The sequence below is a fragment of the Adiantum capillus-veneris genome, chromosome 6 (genome assembly GCF_014529385.1).
Source record: "Adiantum capillus-veneris isolate H3 chromosome 6, ASM1452938v2, whole genome shotgun sequence".
In the NCBI taxonomy this organism is placed as follows: domain Eukaryota; kingdom Viridiplantae; phylum Streptophyta; class Polypodiopsida; order Polypodiales; family Pteridaceae; genus Adiantum; species Adiantum capillus-veneris.
In genome coordinates this window covers 117,457,030-117,470,524 of record NC_140936.1, presented here as the reverse complement: position 1 = coordinate 117,470,524, position 13,495 = coordinate 117,457,030, and the positions used below count along the sequence as shown (strand labels likewise).

At 44.0% G+C, this 13,495-nt stretch overlaps 1 protein-coding gene across 18 annotated transcripts in view; it reads left to right on the top strand.

Moving 5' to 3' along the window:
* The window catches only part of LOC147456139 (uncharacterized), a 187,461-nt gene that overhangs the window by 53,007 nt on the left and 120,959 nt on the right, over positions 1-13,495 (top strand). For 12 of the 18 annotated variants that reach the window (XM_086514697.1, XM_086514691.1, XM_086514705.1 and 9 more), the window contains one exon: positions 5,580-5,618. The exons of the other annotated variants lie outside the window; for them this stretch is intronic. In XM_086514697.1, coding sequence (XP_086370823.1) covers positions 5,580-5,618 — 39 coding nt within the window. The remainder of the gene's footprint in view (positions 1-5,579; positions 5,619-13,495) is intronic. 18 annotated transcript variants of the gene reach the window in all.

Genomic DNA, 13,495 nt, shown 5'->3' with positions numbered 1-13,495 from the left:
CGACGAGAAGGGAAACGTAAAGAATAGGGCACTTATTCTCCGCTTCCCTAATATAGAAATAAGGAAAGAATTTCTAAAGAAGAGGCCAACTCTTAAGAAAACCGGTATTTTCCTGGGAGATGACCTTACATTGGCACAAGTGGCACACATGCAAGAGTTGATGCCAGAGATCAGGGCAGCAAGAGAAAAGGGGAAAATCGCCTTTTATAGAGGAGGGAAAGTAGTGGTTTTGGAACAGTGCTCATCATGACGGTGCGAGACCTATGGGGCGACGCTCCGGATAGCGGCGTGGAATTGTAATGGATCATATAAGCTAGATGTAGGTGCCTTTGAAGACAGCTTTAGGGACAGAGACATAGTTTTCTACTCAGAGACACACCAGATACCGGGACAACTTATGCCACATGTGAAGGGGTATTTATGGGAAACAGCTGGTCGACCAGACAAGAGATCTCTACGAGGTAGCCGGGGTTCAGGAGGAGTAGCAGTCTTATTTAAAGAGGAGCTGAGACCACTACTACAGATTATCAAGAAAGATGAACAAGCAAGGTATATGTGGGTGAGAATGAGAGCCGAGACAGGTAGATTTCTATATATCGCTATATGCTACTTCCCTCCAAGTACATCAGTCTACTCCTCACCTAAAGGACAGTCCCCTTTCTCCATATTGAATAATGACATATGGGAGTTCTCTAGAGATGGAGACATCGTTCTCTTAGGAGACTTTAATGCCAGAACGGCCAACTCTCAAGCAGTATTCTATGATACTTCTGAGGAAATGCTCAGAGAAGTGGATTTATCACAGGAGGGGCTTACTAGAAATTCACAGGATAAAGAACACACTGAATATGGGAGACATCTCATGGAGATGGCAACTACACATGGTTTGGCCATACTTAATGGTCTAGAGAATTTCCCCTTATCTGGGGGATTCACATGCTTCCCGCATAGGCATGGGGCCAGTACAGTGGATGATGTCATGACTTCACCAAGCTTTATTTCTAGTATCGAGGACTTTAAGGTGGGACCCAGACCGGTTGGTATTGCAGTGGATCATGCTCTCTTGACCTTATCAATCTCCTTCCAATACAATGCTTCTCAAGTCCAAAGGAAGAAGACACATACAAGATATACTTTCACGCCAGAGACTGATTCAGTCTATGTGAAACAGATCTATAATAGGATGTGGGCAGCCGAGCCAGTATATACTGTAGAGGAGATTACTTCTCAGCTAACAGAGATACTACATGGAGCAGCACAAGGGGCATACCCACATACTCAGCCTGATCAGAAGAGAGGATCTGGGAACATGCCTCAAAACAGTTGGTACGACGAGGAATGCAGAGAGACGAGAACCCAGGTCCAGAAAGAGCTTACACTTGGGATCCTCATATATAAGGAGTCTCGGATTGCTCTTCGACGTATAGTACGTCGCAAGAAAAGGGCATTTTTAGCCAAACTGGAGAAGGATTTATATCAGCTCTTCTTGAGTCAGGACTCACATGAGGCCTGGCGTTTATTTCACGAGCACTCATCACCTTCGACAATTACTTTTCCTGAGATTTGGGGTCAATATGTAACATCATTATATACGGTATCTGGACAGCCTCCATCACCAGATCCGCTAGAGCCATGCCCTGCTACTAGTACTTTCTTTACTGCCGAAATGGTGGAAAAAGCCATTGATAAGATGAAGACAAGAAGAGCATATGATCATGAGGGTTTAGTAGCAGAACATCTGATCCATGCAAGGGATCTACTTTCAGAAGTCCTTGCTCGTCTGTTTAATCGGGTCATGTGTGAAGGATTACCTGAATCTTGGAAATTATCTACTATCGTACCTATTTTCAAGTCAGGGGATCCTATGATACCCGGGAACTACCGCACCATTATGGTGGGTCACACATTGACCCGACTGTACGCATCCATTCTTGAACAAAAATTGAGTAGATGGGCAGAGAATGAGGGCATAAGGGCAACAGGACAAGCTGGATTCAGGAGGGGTTATTCCACTATAGATCACATTCTTACGCTCAGAGCCATTATTGAGGAAGGAAGAGCAAGCGGGAGAAGGATGTATTGTTGCTTTGTGGATGTTCGAAAAGCTTTTGATACAATACCAAGGGCCAGATTGCTGCGCTGAATGCAAGAGTTAGGGGTCCCCAAAGAGATTATCTGGGGGATCATGGCCTTATACGGGTCAGTAACTGGTTATGTACGTACTCCAGAAGGGGATTCCGACATTGTTCATTCCATCGTTGGAGTAAAGCAGGGATGCCCACTATCCCCTACTTTATTTGGTATGTATATAGATGAGGTATCAGATTACATTGATAGAGAGGGTGACAGAGGTGCTCAACTTGCAGGGTCATGGATCCCTTTGTTGTTGTATGCAGATGATATTGTATTGATAGCAGAATCACCAGATGGAATGCAGACGCAGTTAGAAGCATTTACATAAATTCGCGGAGGACAGCGGACTGTCGGTAAATTTGGGTAAAACCAAAGTTATGGTGTTTAACACAACACCACAGTGGGTTAGGAGATCGGCACCTACATTTGCATATAGCCAGGATACAGTAGAGTACACAGATGCATACACATACCTTGGTGTGGTATTTACAGGACCGAAGTTTACTCTTAAGAAAGCAGCGGATGCTAGATTGTCCAGAGCCTCTGCGGCCTTGGGAGGGTTGGAGAGGATGTGTTCACAAGTGCAGTTTCAGGAACCACGAACAAAACTTTGGCTCTTTGATACTGTGGTGGCTTCGGCTATGCTTTATGGGGTCCAGATTTGGGGACCATCTTCGGATCAGGATAATTGGAAGTCAATGGAGAGACCTTTGGTATCTATGATTTCCTGAATGATTAGAGCCAAGGCCTCCGTACCACACGCGATTACCCGAGCGGAACTAGCTGCCCCTCCAATAGAAATTGAAGCTCTTTCTAGATCAGTGTCCTTTATACATGGTTTATGGGATACAAATAATTGCCGATATACTAGATTGGCCCTCAAATCCTCTCGACAATTAGCAATGAAAGGAGATACATCATGCTGGTATGCGCAACTGTCCTCGTGGTTTCACAGACACGGGTTCAATATGGAAAGATTACCCCCCTTCCAATACTCTCTTGAGGCTCCATCACTGGCAATCACACGAACGGAGATTAATAAAATCAACGCTAGGATCTTATACAGTTGGACACTAAGAGGACATGGGTAGACCCTACACAAGAATTGGGCACGAAGATGGCCGACTACAAATAAAACTTCATACAGTTATCTGAAGATGGCTTTGTGATTCGCCCGAGCTACATGGATACCCACCTGTCTCATGGTTTGAGATGTGCTATTGGTTAGATTCGTACATCCTCACACCAGTTGGAAATTGAATTTGGCAGATTTAGGGGAATCCCACCTGAGAGCAGAATTTGCAAGTTATGCGAAATGGAACCGGAGACAGGATTACACTACATATGCCACTGCACCGTATACTATGAGATACGTGGGCGTTTCCATTGCCTGTTTAAAGAAGGCTTTGGACCTCTAGATAGAGTCATGCAATACCAAGATCAAAGGTGCTTAGGCCTGTACCTACTGGAACTACATCGGCACAGGGATAATCTAATGAGAAGACAAAGAGCACTACAGCCTCAGAGGCAGATCACAGATTTCTTCGGATCGAGAGAAGCAGGAATGGAAGGAGAAGCGAGAGGCCAACAACGAGCACAAAGGAGTACCCACATTCATACCAAAGGCACCCTCATTGACAGGGCGATTGAGCTTAGGAAATCGAGACGACCACGACCGAGATGCAGAAGCAAACTTCACTGGAGGAGACTACAACAAAGGATTAGAAGCATTCTAGCCAGACACCCAGAATGCTCCTAAGAAGTTTATTTAATACTTTGTATTTAGTTTTTCACATAACAAAAAATCCCTTTTGGTTAATGCGTAGGGCTCATCAAGAGGATCAACTTTATTATCCGTTGAAGAGATTTTTAGCCACGCTACTCCAAGCACTTCTGTGTCGGTCAATTGTTGGTCAATGCTGGTAAAACCTGTCAAAAAACGGTCAAATCCTTGCCTCCTTGCTTCTCTCTTCCTTTGCTATTATTTCTATATCAAACTTTTATTTCTACAAAAGTCTCTCGATATCTCTATTTTCGTACTCTTTGATCTGATAAAGCTTCTTCTTTTGTCAGCGCAACTTCTTCCGACTCCTTAGCTTTGATTGCGAGTAGGACCAGTTTGATTGAATGGACAAGCATACAATTGACTCTCTGATACCACTGTAACCACTCGCCGGTCAAATGATCCAAATACAACTAAGGCTAGGCCTTGTAGTTTAAGGCCCTAGGCTCTAAAAGCAACTTTTAAAAGCATCCCAAAATAGGCTTTAACATGACTTCCCAAAAGTCATCTGCTTTAATAACTAATGCCCAAAATCTTTCCAAAATCAAGTGCTAAATAATTGGCGGCCAAAAAAGATGTCCTTGCATGTGAAATCGCCACATCAACAATTCCGTACATTGCCCTTGATTTCCATCGTGATTTGTGGTGTGATTCATGTGTTGCTCAACTGAGGTTTAAGTTTTTGTCCAACGGCCTCTTCTCCTATTCCATTGGTTGCGTCAGTGATTTGTCACAAAGATATATATCCAATCATCTCATCCAAATAGAAATGTTGATGCGCTAAAATCACATTCACATCTTTGTCCCGATCAAGACCTCAATCGCAAAGTATGGATTCAATCAATCATTTAGCCATCAAATCCAGATCTCACTGATCTCTAGAAGATGTCAAGATCATATTCACATCCTTGTGCTTTTGGAGGAGGTCTGGAAGGAGGGATCCCCAACTATGGCTTTTTCAATCGTCATGGGTGTGGCTTGTATCAATTATTGATATCACTTTACCGCTGAATAGAGACTCATCAGCCAACGTCCTATCTCCTACGTATAAGAGTGTTTCAATATAACCCTTGTTATTGTACATAAGGTTTTGTCAAGCTTTATAACTCTTCACATCCATTGCTGATGTACTATATAAATTAGATTACGGGATGCACAGGTTGGCGTGAAGGTTTTAATGGTCCATGATTTACCTGAATTTTCACACTTATAGTGGGTGAAGGCTAAGAAGTACGTTGGTATGTTGTATTGTCACACCTTACAGATGCCTTAGCAATACATGTCTACATACAGGGTCGTGCAAGAACCAGAGTGCATATTAGCACTTTTGGGATGGACTGTAGTGGACATGCAGATCCCGTGAATGGGCTCACAAGACTGTAATACTTTCATGTCAAAGGCTTAGATTAACCCTCATCTTGAAGAGGAGGCTTGTACTGAGCTCATTAGTTTATGCACATTACACTCCAGGAAAATATGTAGAGAAAGGTCATAACAATGTTGTGGTTTCTCATAGTGAAGTGTGAATTTTTTTGGAAATTGATTGTTGGCGAGCACTTCTGGTTTTTATTTTTGATGCATTTTGAGGCTGTACATGGGATAGCAATGTGAGTATTCTCGCCTTTGTTTTTCAAAACTTCTGCTAACTGGTTGACTTTTGCAGGGTCCTTTAATTCTTTTATGGATCTGCTTGTGCTGCAAGGTAAACTACATGTGGTCGTTACTAGCTTGGCCCCTTCTCTTTCATGGCTTGTTTCTCCTGCTTCTGCCAATTTTTTTGTCCTTTGCCTTTTGAAGTGTTTTATCTCGTCCTTTGTGGTCACTATACCTGCCAAATCACACAGCCTCGTCGGCCTACGTATAAGTTATGGATCATTGACAATGGGATTTCAAGTACTGCATGCGCGCGCGCACACACACACACACACACACACACACACATATGAAATTGGTCAGCATCCTACTGAATTTGTTGGTTGTCTTGTTGTGAAATTTCCTTCTCCTCTTGCAGTACCCTATTCATATCAATTAAGTTGTCAATTTTCTTTCCCTCGTCTAGGTGGCATGTTTTTTTTAAATCCATTAGGATTAGCATTTGAAAGTGATCATATCTACACATTAGGTAAGGCTCTATGCTAAGCATGCTAGCCAAGGAGCCCATGTGGCTTGCTTGTTTTAGAGTACCTAACAAAATGTCCTTAGTCTTGGATTTTGCAGTGGCTCCTTCTCCTCACCCTTCAAAGTTTCATGGCCATCTATTATCGTCTCGTTGATTCAGGGCGGCACAATCACCAATTTTTTGGCTTTGGGCTCGCTAAGGGTCCAACGGCCGGTGACTGTTTCGCCTTGGACCATTAAGACGGATTGCGATGGCCATGAAACTTTATAAGGGTGGGGATTAGTGTGCTTCCCTTACCCTCGCACTGCTTCATGGACATTCGTTCTCGTTTCGTAGGTCACGGTTGCAAAATAGCCAATTTTTTGGCTTTGGGCTCGCCAAGGGCCCAACTGCCAAAAGTTGGTGATTGTGCCATCCTGGACTGTTGAGACAGATTACGATGAGGAAGAAACTTTGTAGATGTGGGGATTAGTGTGCTTCTCCTGCATGTGTAAAGTTTCATGGCCATCCATTCCTGTCTCGTGGATCCAAGACGGCACAATCGCCAAATTTTTGGCTTTGGACCCAACGACCAAAAGTTAGCGATTGTGCTGCCCTGACCAATGAGATGGATTGTGATGGCCATGAAACTTTGCCAGGGGTGGTAATTAGTGTACTTCCCCTTTTATCACAGAGTTTCATGGACTTTTTTTGTCGTCTCGTCGATCCAAGACGGCACAATCACCAATTTTTTGGCTTTGGACTCGCCAAAGGTCCCACAATGAAAAGTTTGCGATTGTGCTACCCTGGACCATCGACACGGATCGCAATGGCCATGAAACTTTTGCAGGGGGGAAAGGGGGATGGGAGGGGGGATAGTGTGCTTCCACTACCCTTGCACTGCTTCATGGCCATTCGTTCTCATCGTGTTGGTCTAGGGCCGCAAAATGGCCAATTTTTTGGCTTTGGGCTCGCCAAGGGTCCAACGGCCAAAAGTTTGTGATTGTGTTGTGTTGGACAGTTGAGACGAACTGTGATGGATACAAAACTTTGCAGGGTTAGGGATTAGTGTGCTTCTCTTGTTTGTGCACAATGGCCAATTTTTTGGCTTTGGCGAGGCTGGACAAGCCCTTCTTTCTTGGGTTTGCTGTCACTCTTCAAAAACACGACTAGGAATCGACACGTCCAAGAGGACTTTATTTACGTGCGACTGCAACAAAAAAAAATTAAAAAATGTGGTTCTTGTGGTTCTTTTCTTGAGTGATACAGAACACTATCAAAGCTCTGATACCAATGTAAGGTGCAACGGAAGTGAATGTTGAACTTTGCTCAAGATGAGTGCTCCGAACTATGCTCAAGGGTTCCTTTTACTTACGGAAGGGAGAGCCTTCGGTTCCTTTAGCGAGAGAGTGCAAATGATCACAAACAAAGTGAATAACATTGTGAATGAAGGTGCTGAGACTCACAGATAGAGAGAAAAGAATACGACACCAGAATGTTGTCAAAATCCTCCTCCGAAGGCCCCACCCTCTATGGCGAGAGCGGTCTACTATTGATTGCACAAATCTCTATAATGCTTGCACTCGCCGACGATGAGGACGACGACGAGACGGGTTGAAATTTGAGAATGCTAAGGGCTGAAATTTGCAAATCTTTATCTGTTGAATTCTGACTCTATGTCGATGACTACCATGCGACGACGACGTGCCGAAAACGCAGATGTTGAGATCTGCATTTTTTGGGCTAAAACTGCAAACTTCGATGGATCCCACCGTGCGGTGAGAAACTGCTACGGGAAGTTGAGATCTGCGAGGTTCGCAACTTCTTCTGTGATGTCTGATTGTTGAAAACTGAAAACGCTGAGTCTAGGGCTGAATCTGTCGCGAAGATTAGCAAAAACACTGAGGTTGATCTGCAAACCAAAAACGCTAGGGGCTTTCAGCTTCTTGCTGTGGAAACATGCTAACGCTGGGAATCTGTTGTCTTTTGGGGAATCTGCTAACGCTAGGACTGATCTACTGTCTACTTTCGCCGAGAATCTGCAAGTGCAAAAACACTGGCTGATCTGATGCAAAAACGCTAGGCCTTCTGGTGAGTGAAAACACTAGAGTTGTCGCGGGGGGGGAATCTTGCTGAGAAGTTGCCTGATGAACACTGGGTTCCTGCTGCCTCTTTTGCGAGAAACTACTAGCGCTAGGTTTTCTTATATATTCACTTAGTCAAATTGTTCTACCCAGTTCCCAACAAAAGTCACTTGAAAATAATAAGTGAAAAATGTCAAAAATAGGAAAAATAGGTCTATGCACTGTAAACATGCTCCTGATGGGTTCTGATGGGAATCTCATGATCATGCTGTGTGCAACCTGAGGATATGCACCTACTCTAAGTGTCTGGACATGCACAGTCTGCGAACAGACTCACAAAAGTGCCAGACTACTGTCATGTGACACATCCAACCCTATGTGTCCGTGGAAAAGCTACAGCATGATCAAGGTTCAATCAATCTAGTGAGTCTAGATTAGAAGTGATCTGGCACTTTTGTGAGTCTATTCGTAGACTGTGCATGTCGAGTCACTTAGCATAGATGCATATCCTCTGGTTGCACACAGCATGATCATCAGGAATTCCCATCAGAATCCATCAGAATTAGTTAGGGGAATTTTCTAGTGCATTTAACCTATTTTCCCTATGTTTGGTATTTTTCACTTATTATTTTTAAGTGACTTCCCAACAAAAGTAGGTAGGGCAATTTTGCTAAGTTTGTATATAAGCAAACTAGAGTTAGCACTAAATGGCAGAAGAGGCAGCAAGAGCACATGCTCAACAGACACCTTGTCAGCACGACCCCAAGGACTTCTAGCATTTTTGCTCCAAAGCAATTTGGCTAGCGTTTTTGGACAAGACACCATAGATCAGCCAGCATTTTGTATTTGTAGAGCCACGGCAACAAGACCACAGCAGATCAGCCTAGAGTTTTTGCATCTGCAAAATCCCGGCGGCGGAAACTCCATTTTCAGCCCTAGCATTTTTGCATCTGCCAGCAACCTCAGCGTTTTGCAGATCTATCGCGACAGAATCAGCCCTAGGACCAGCGTTTTCAGTTTTCAGCAATTAGACTTTGCATATCAAGTACCGAACCTCGCAGATCTCACCTTCCCGCAGCAGTTCCTCGCCGCACGGTCAGTTTCCCCAAGGTTTGCAGTTTCAGCCCGGAAAACGCACATTTCAGCATCTGCGTTTTCAGCGCGTCGTCGTCGCATTGTTGTCATCGACATCGTCACCGACATAGAGTCAGAATTCAGCAGATACAAGATTTGCAGATTTCAGCCCATAGCGATTTTGGATAGCAGTAGAAAGATTGCAGATTTCAACCCTTAGGTCGACTTCCCCATCCCCGTCGTCATCGTCAACATAGCCTAGACTTGCATCAGTCTCATGCATACCATTTGTACCAGATTGTGGAATCATAAGTAGACCACGCTCGCCGACGAGAGTGGGGCCTTCGGAGGAGGGTTTTACAACGTTTCTGGTGTCGTATCTCTCTTCTCTCTCTATCTCTTAGTCTCATTTACTTGCACGCATAGTGTCCATTCACTTTGTTGTGATCATAGCACTTTCCATTAAGAACGGAAGGCTCTCCCTCCCATAAGAACTAAAAGGAACCCTTGAGCACAGCTCGGAGCACTGATCTTGAGCAAAGCGCAAACAATCATTCCGCTGCACCTAACATTGGTATCAGAGCTTTGGTAGTGTTCTGTATCACTCAAGGAAAGAACCACAATAATTTTTTTTGCTTTCTTAGGTCGTACGAACCCAAGGTCGCTTGGGCGTGTCGATTCCTAATTGTGTTTTGTTGAAGAGTGATAGGAATCCCAAGAAAGAAGGGCTTGTCCAGCCTCCCCTTGTGTCTCTTTTCACTCATTGAGAGCGGACCGTGCACTTAGCGGCCGGCTAATCGACGTGAGGTGGGAAAAAGCAACCTTGGTGTGAGCACAAGGCCACCAAGGGGTGTACCCGCGGAAAAGAGTAGAACTCGGGTGAAGAGAAGATCCTTCTCAAACACGATTTGCAAGCGAAAGAAAACCTCAAGAACCCCAAGAACCCAAAGAACCCAAGACCCCCGAGAACCCAAGTTCCTCGTGGACTTAAGAACCCAGGACCACAAGAATCCACAAGAACCCACGACTTCAGAATGATCATCACTCGAAGCGGAATGGATACTTCGCTTGGAGGTGATGAGCATGAGAGAGGCGAAGAAGAATTTACCAAGAGGTTTTTCCGACCCTCCCCCTTCCCCATCTACGTCAAGGATTGCACTAACTCTTATGAAGGAGTTGCCGCAGTTGTTTATGGACAAGAAGTTAGACCGAAAAGTAGAAATAGAGCATGAACACGAAGAAAAGATGGCAGCCATAGAGCATCAATACACAGAAAGAGTCGTAGCCATATATCGCGAGACCAAAGCACGAATGCAATAGATGTTGCGACTCTTTTCTCAAGTGCCGACATTGATGCAAGAGATTTGGGAAAAGGAAACTCTCTCAATCTCTCCTTCTCCAAAGCATGACACACAGGATTCGCATGATTGTGAGAAGCATGATGATTTGGATGACAATGATTTGCATGATGATGATTTGATTGACAATGACCGGCATGATGATTTGGATGATAAGGACAAGCACGATGATTTGCATGATCAAGGTGTGATTTCTCACAAGCATGATGAGTTGCATGAAGATGATGTGATTGTTCACAAGGATGATGTGTTAGTGGATGCTTTTTCTAGCGAAGCTAACCTCGTTGTAGATTCGATCAATCACGAAGAACCGATCTTGGCTTTTGAGTCGAGGTCCAAAGAACCCCCACAGGACGATTCGATCATTTAGGAAGAAGCGATCTTGGCTCTCGAGCCTAGGTCCAAAGAACCCTTACAGGAAGTATTATGTGTTCGCATGATTGATACGCACGCATTGTACGAGTGTTTCATTCGTGATCGTTTTTTGTATTTTAGTCAGCGTCTTTATGTGATCCCTTTTCCTACGCATAATATATTGTACGTTGAGCACGTTTCACTCATGAATGAGCATAAATGTATGCGGATTTTTTATGAAAAGCTGAAAAGTATGCATTCAAGGAAGTCACATTCCATGTCCCTTCCTTGGCATGACACATTTGTAGAAAGAGCACATGAAAGTATGAGCATCAAGCATGGGCATTTCCGTTGTGAATTGCCACAGTTGATTCCTCTAAATCATAAGAGAAAGATTCGATCTCATTGTTTGCGTGTATGTGGTGAACGGTTTGTCACTCCATCTCTATGTTCATCTACATTGCATACACGGTCTTTGAGAAAGACAAGATTTTTTCCACTCACTTTACATGGAATAGGTATGTTCATGGTTTTGTGTTGGAAATGGTTTCAGGAATTTTCAGCCATGGAGATTCTTGAAGAAGAAAGAAGCATAACACTCGACGAAGTTGAAGCATCGAAGGAAACTCAGAAGACTTTGTGTCGCTTTCGGCGCGGCCCAAAGAAGCAAGCGTTGCAGACCTTTATGAAGTTTAAGTACCGCACGACCCACACATCAGAGTGGGCCGGCGAAGAGTCCCTTCCAGGATTCTGAATGCTATTGGCGATCTCCCTTGACGCCAAACAGTTCGGTACGAGTACCTCACTTTGAAAAGGAGGGGATGTCACGTGACACATCCAACCCTATGTGTTCGTGGACAAGCTACAGTATGATCAGGGTTCAGTCAGTCTAGATTAGAAGTGATATGGCACTTTTGTGAGTCTATTCGTAGACTGTGCATGCCCAGTCACTTAGCATAGATGCATATCCTTTGGTTGCACACAGCATGATCATCAGAATTCCCATTAGAATCCATCAGAATCAGTTAGGGGAATTTTCTAGTGCATTTATCCTATTTTTGCTATTTTTCACTTATTATTTTTAAGTGACTTCCCAACAAAAGTAGGTAGGGCAATTTAGCTAAGTTTGTATATAAGCAAACTAGAGTTAGCACTAAATGGCAGAAGAGGCAGCAGGAGCACATGCTCAACGGGCACCTTGTCAGCACGACCCCAAGGACTTCTAGCGTTTTTGCTCCACAACAATTTGGCTAGCGTTTTTAGACAAGACACCATAGATCAGCCAGCGTTTTGCATTTGCAGAGCCACGGCGACAAGACCACAGCAGATCAGCCTAGCGTTTTTGCATCTGCAGAATCTCGGCGACGGAAACTCCATTTTCAGTCCTAGCATTTTTGCATCTGTCAGCAACCTCAGCGTTTTGCAGATCTATCGCGACAGAATCAGCCCTAGGACCAGCGTTTTCAGTTTTCAACAGTTAGACGTCATGTTGTAGGTTGTCCACGGACACATAGGGTTGGATGTGTCAGTGACATCCCCTCCTTTTCAAAGTGAGGTACTCGTACCGAACTGTATGGCGTCGAGGAAGATCGCCATCAGCGTTTGGATGAATCCTGGAAAGGACTCTTCGCCGGCCGACTATGATGTGTGGATCGTGCGATACTTGAACTTCATAAAGATCTACAAAGTTTTCTTCTTTGGGTCGCGCTGAAATCGACACAAAGTCATATGTGGCTCCTTCATTGCTTCAACTTCGTCTTTAATCATGGGTCTAACTTCTTCAAGAATCTCCGAGGATGAAAATTCTTGAAACCATTTCCAACATAAAAACATGAACATACCTATTCCATGTAAAGTGACTGGAAAAAATCTTGTCTTCCTCAGAGACTCTGCATGCAATGTAGATGAACAAAGAGACGGAGTGCTAGCCCGTTCACCTCACACACGCAAATAATGAGATCGAATTTCTCTGTTTTGATCTAGAGCAATCGACTTTGGCAATTCACAACGGAAATGCCCATGCTCGGTGCTCATAGGTTCATGTGCTCTTTCTACGAATGTGTCATGCCAAGGAAGAGACATGGAATGTGACTTCCTTACATACATACTTTTCAGCTTTTGATGAGAAATCTGCATACATCCGTGCTCATTCATGAGTGAAACATGCTCAATGTACAATATGTCATGCCTAGGAAAAGGGATCACATAAAGACGCCGACTAAAATACAGGAAACGATCACGAATGAAACACTCGAACAATGCGTGCGTATCAATCATGCGAACACATAATACTTCCTGTGAGGGTTCTTTGGACCTAAGCTTGAGAGCCAAGATCGGTTCTTCCTGAATGATCGAATCGTCCAGTGGGGGTTCTTTGGACCTCGACTCGAAAGCCAAGATGGGTTCTTCACGATTGATCAAATCTACAACGAGGTTAGCTTCGCTAGAAAAAGAATCCACTAACTCATCATCCTTGTGAACAATCACATCATCTTCATGCAACTCATCATGCTTGTGAAAAATCACATCTTGATCATGCAAATCATCATGCTTATCATTGTCAATAAAATCATCAGCATGCTTCTCATAATCATCCAAAACATCATGCTCA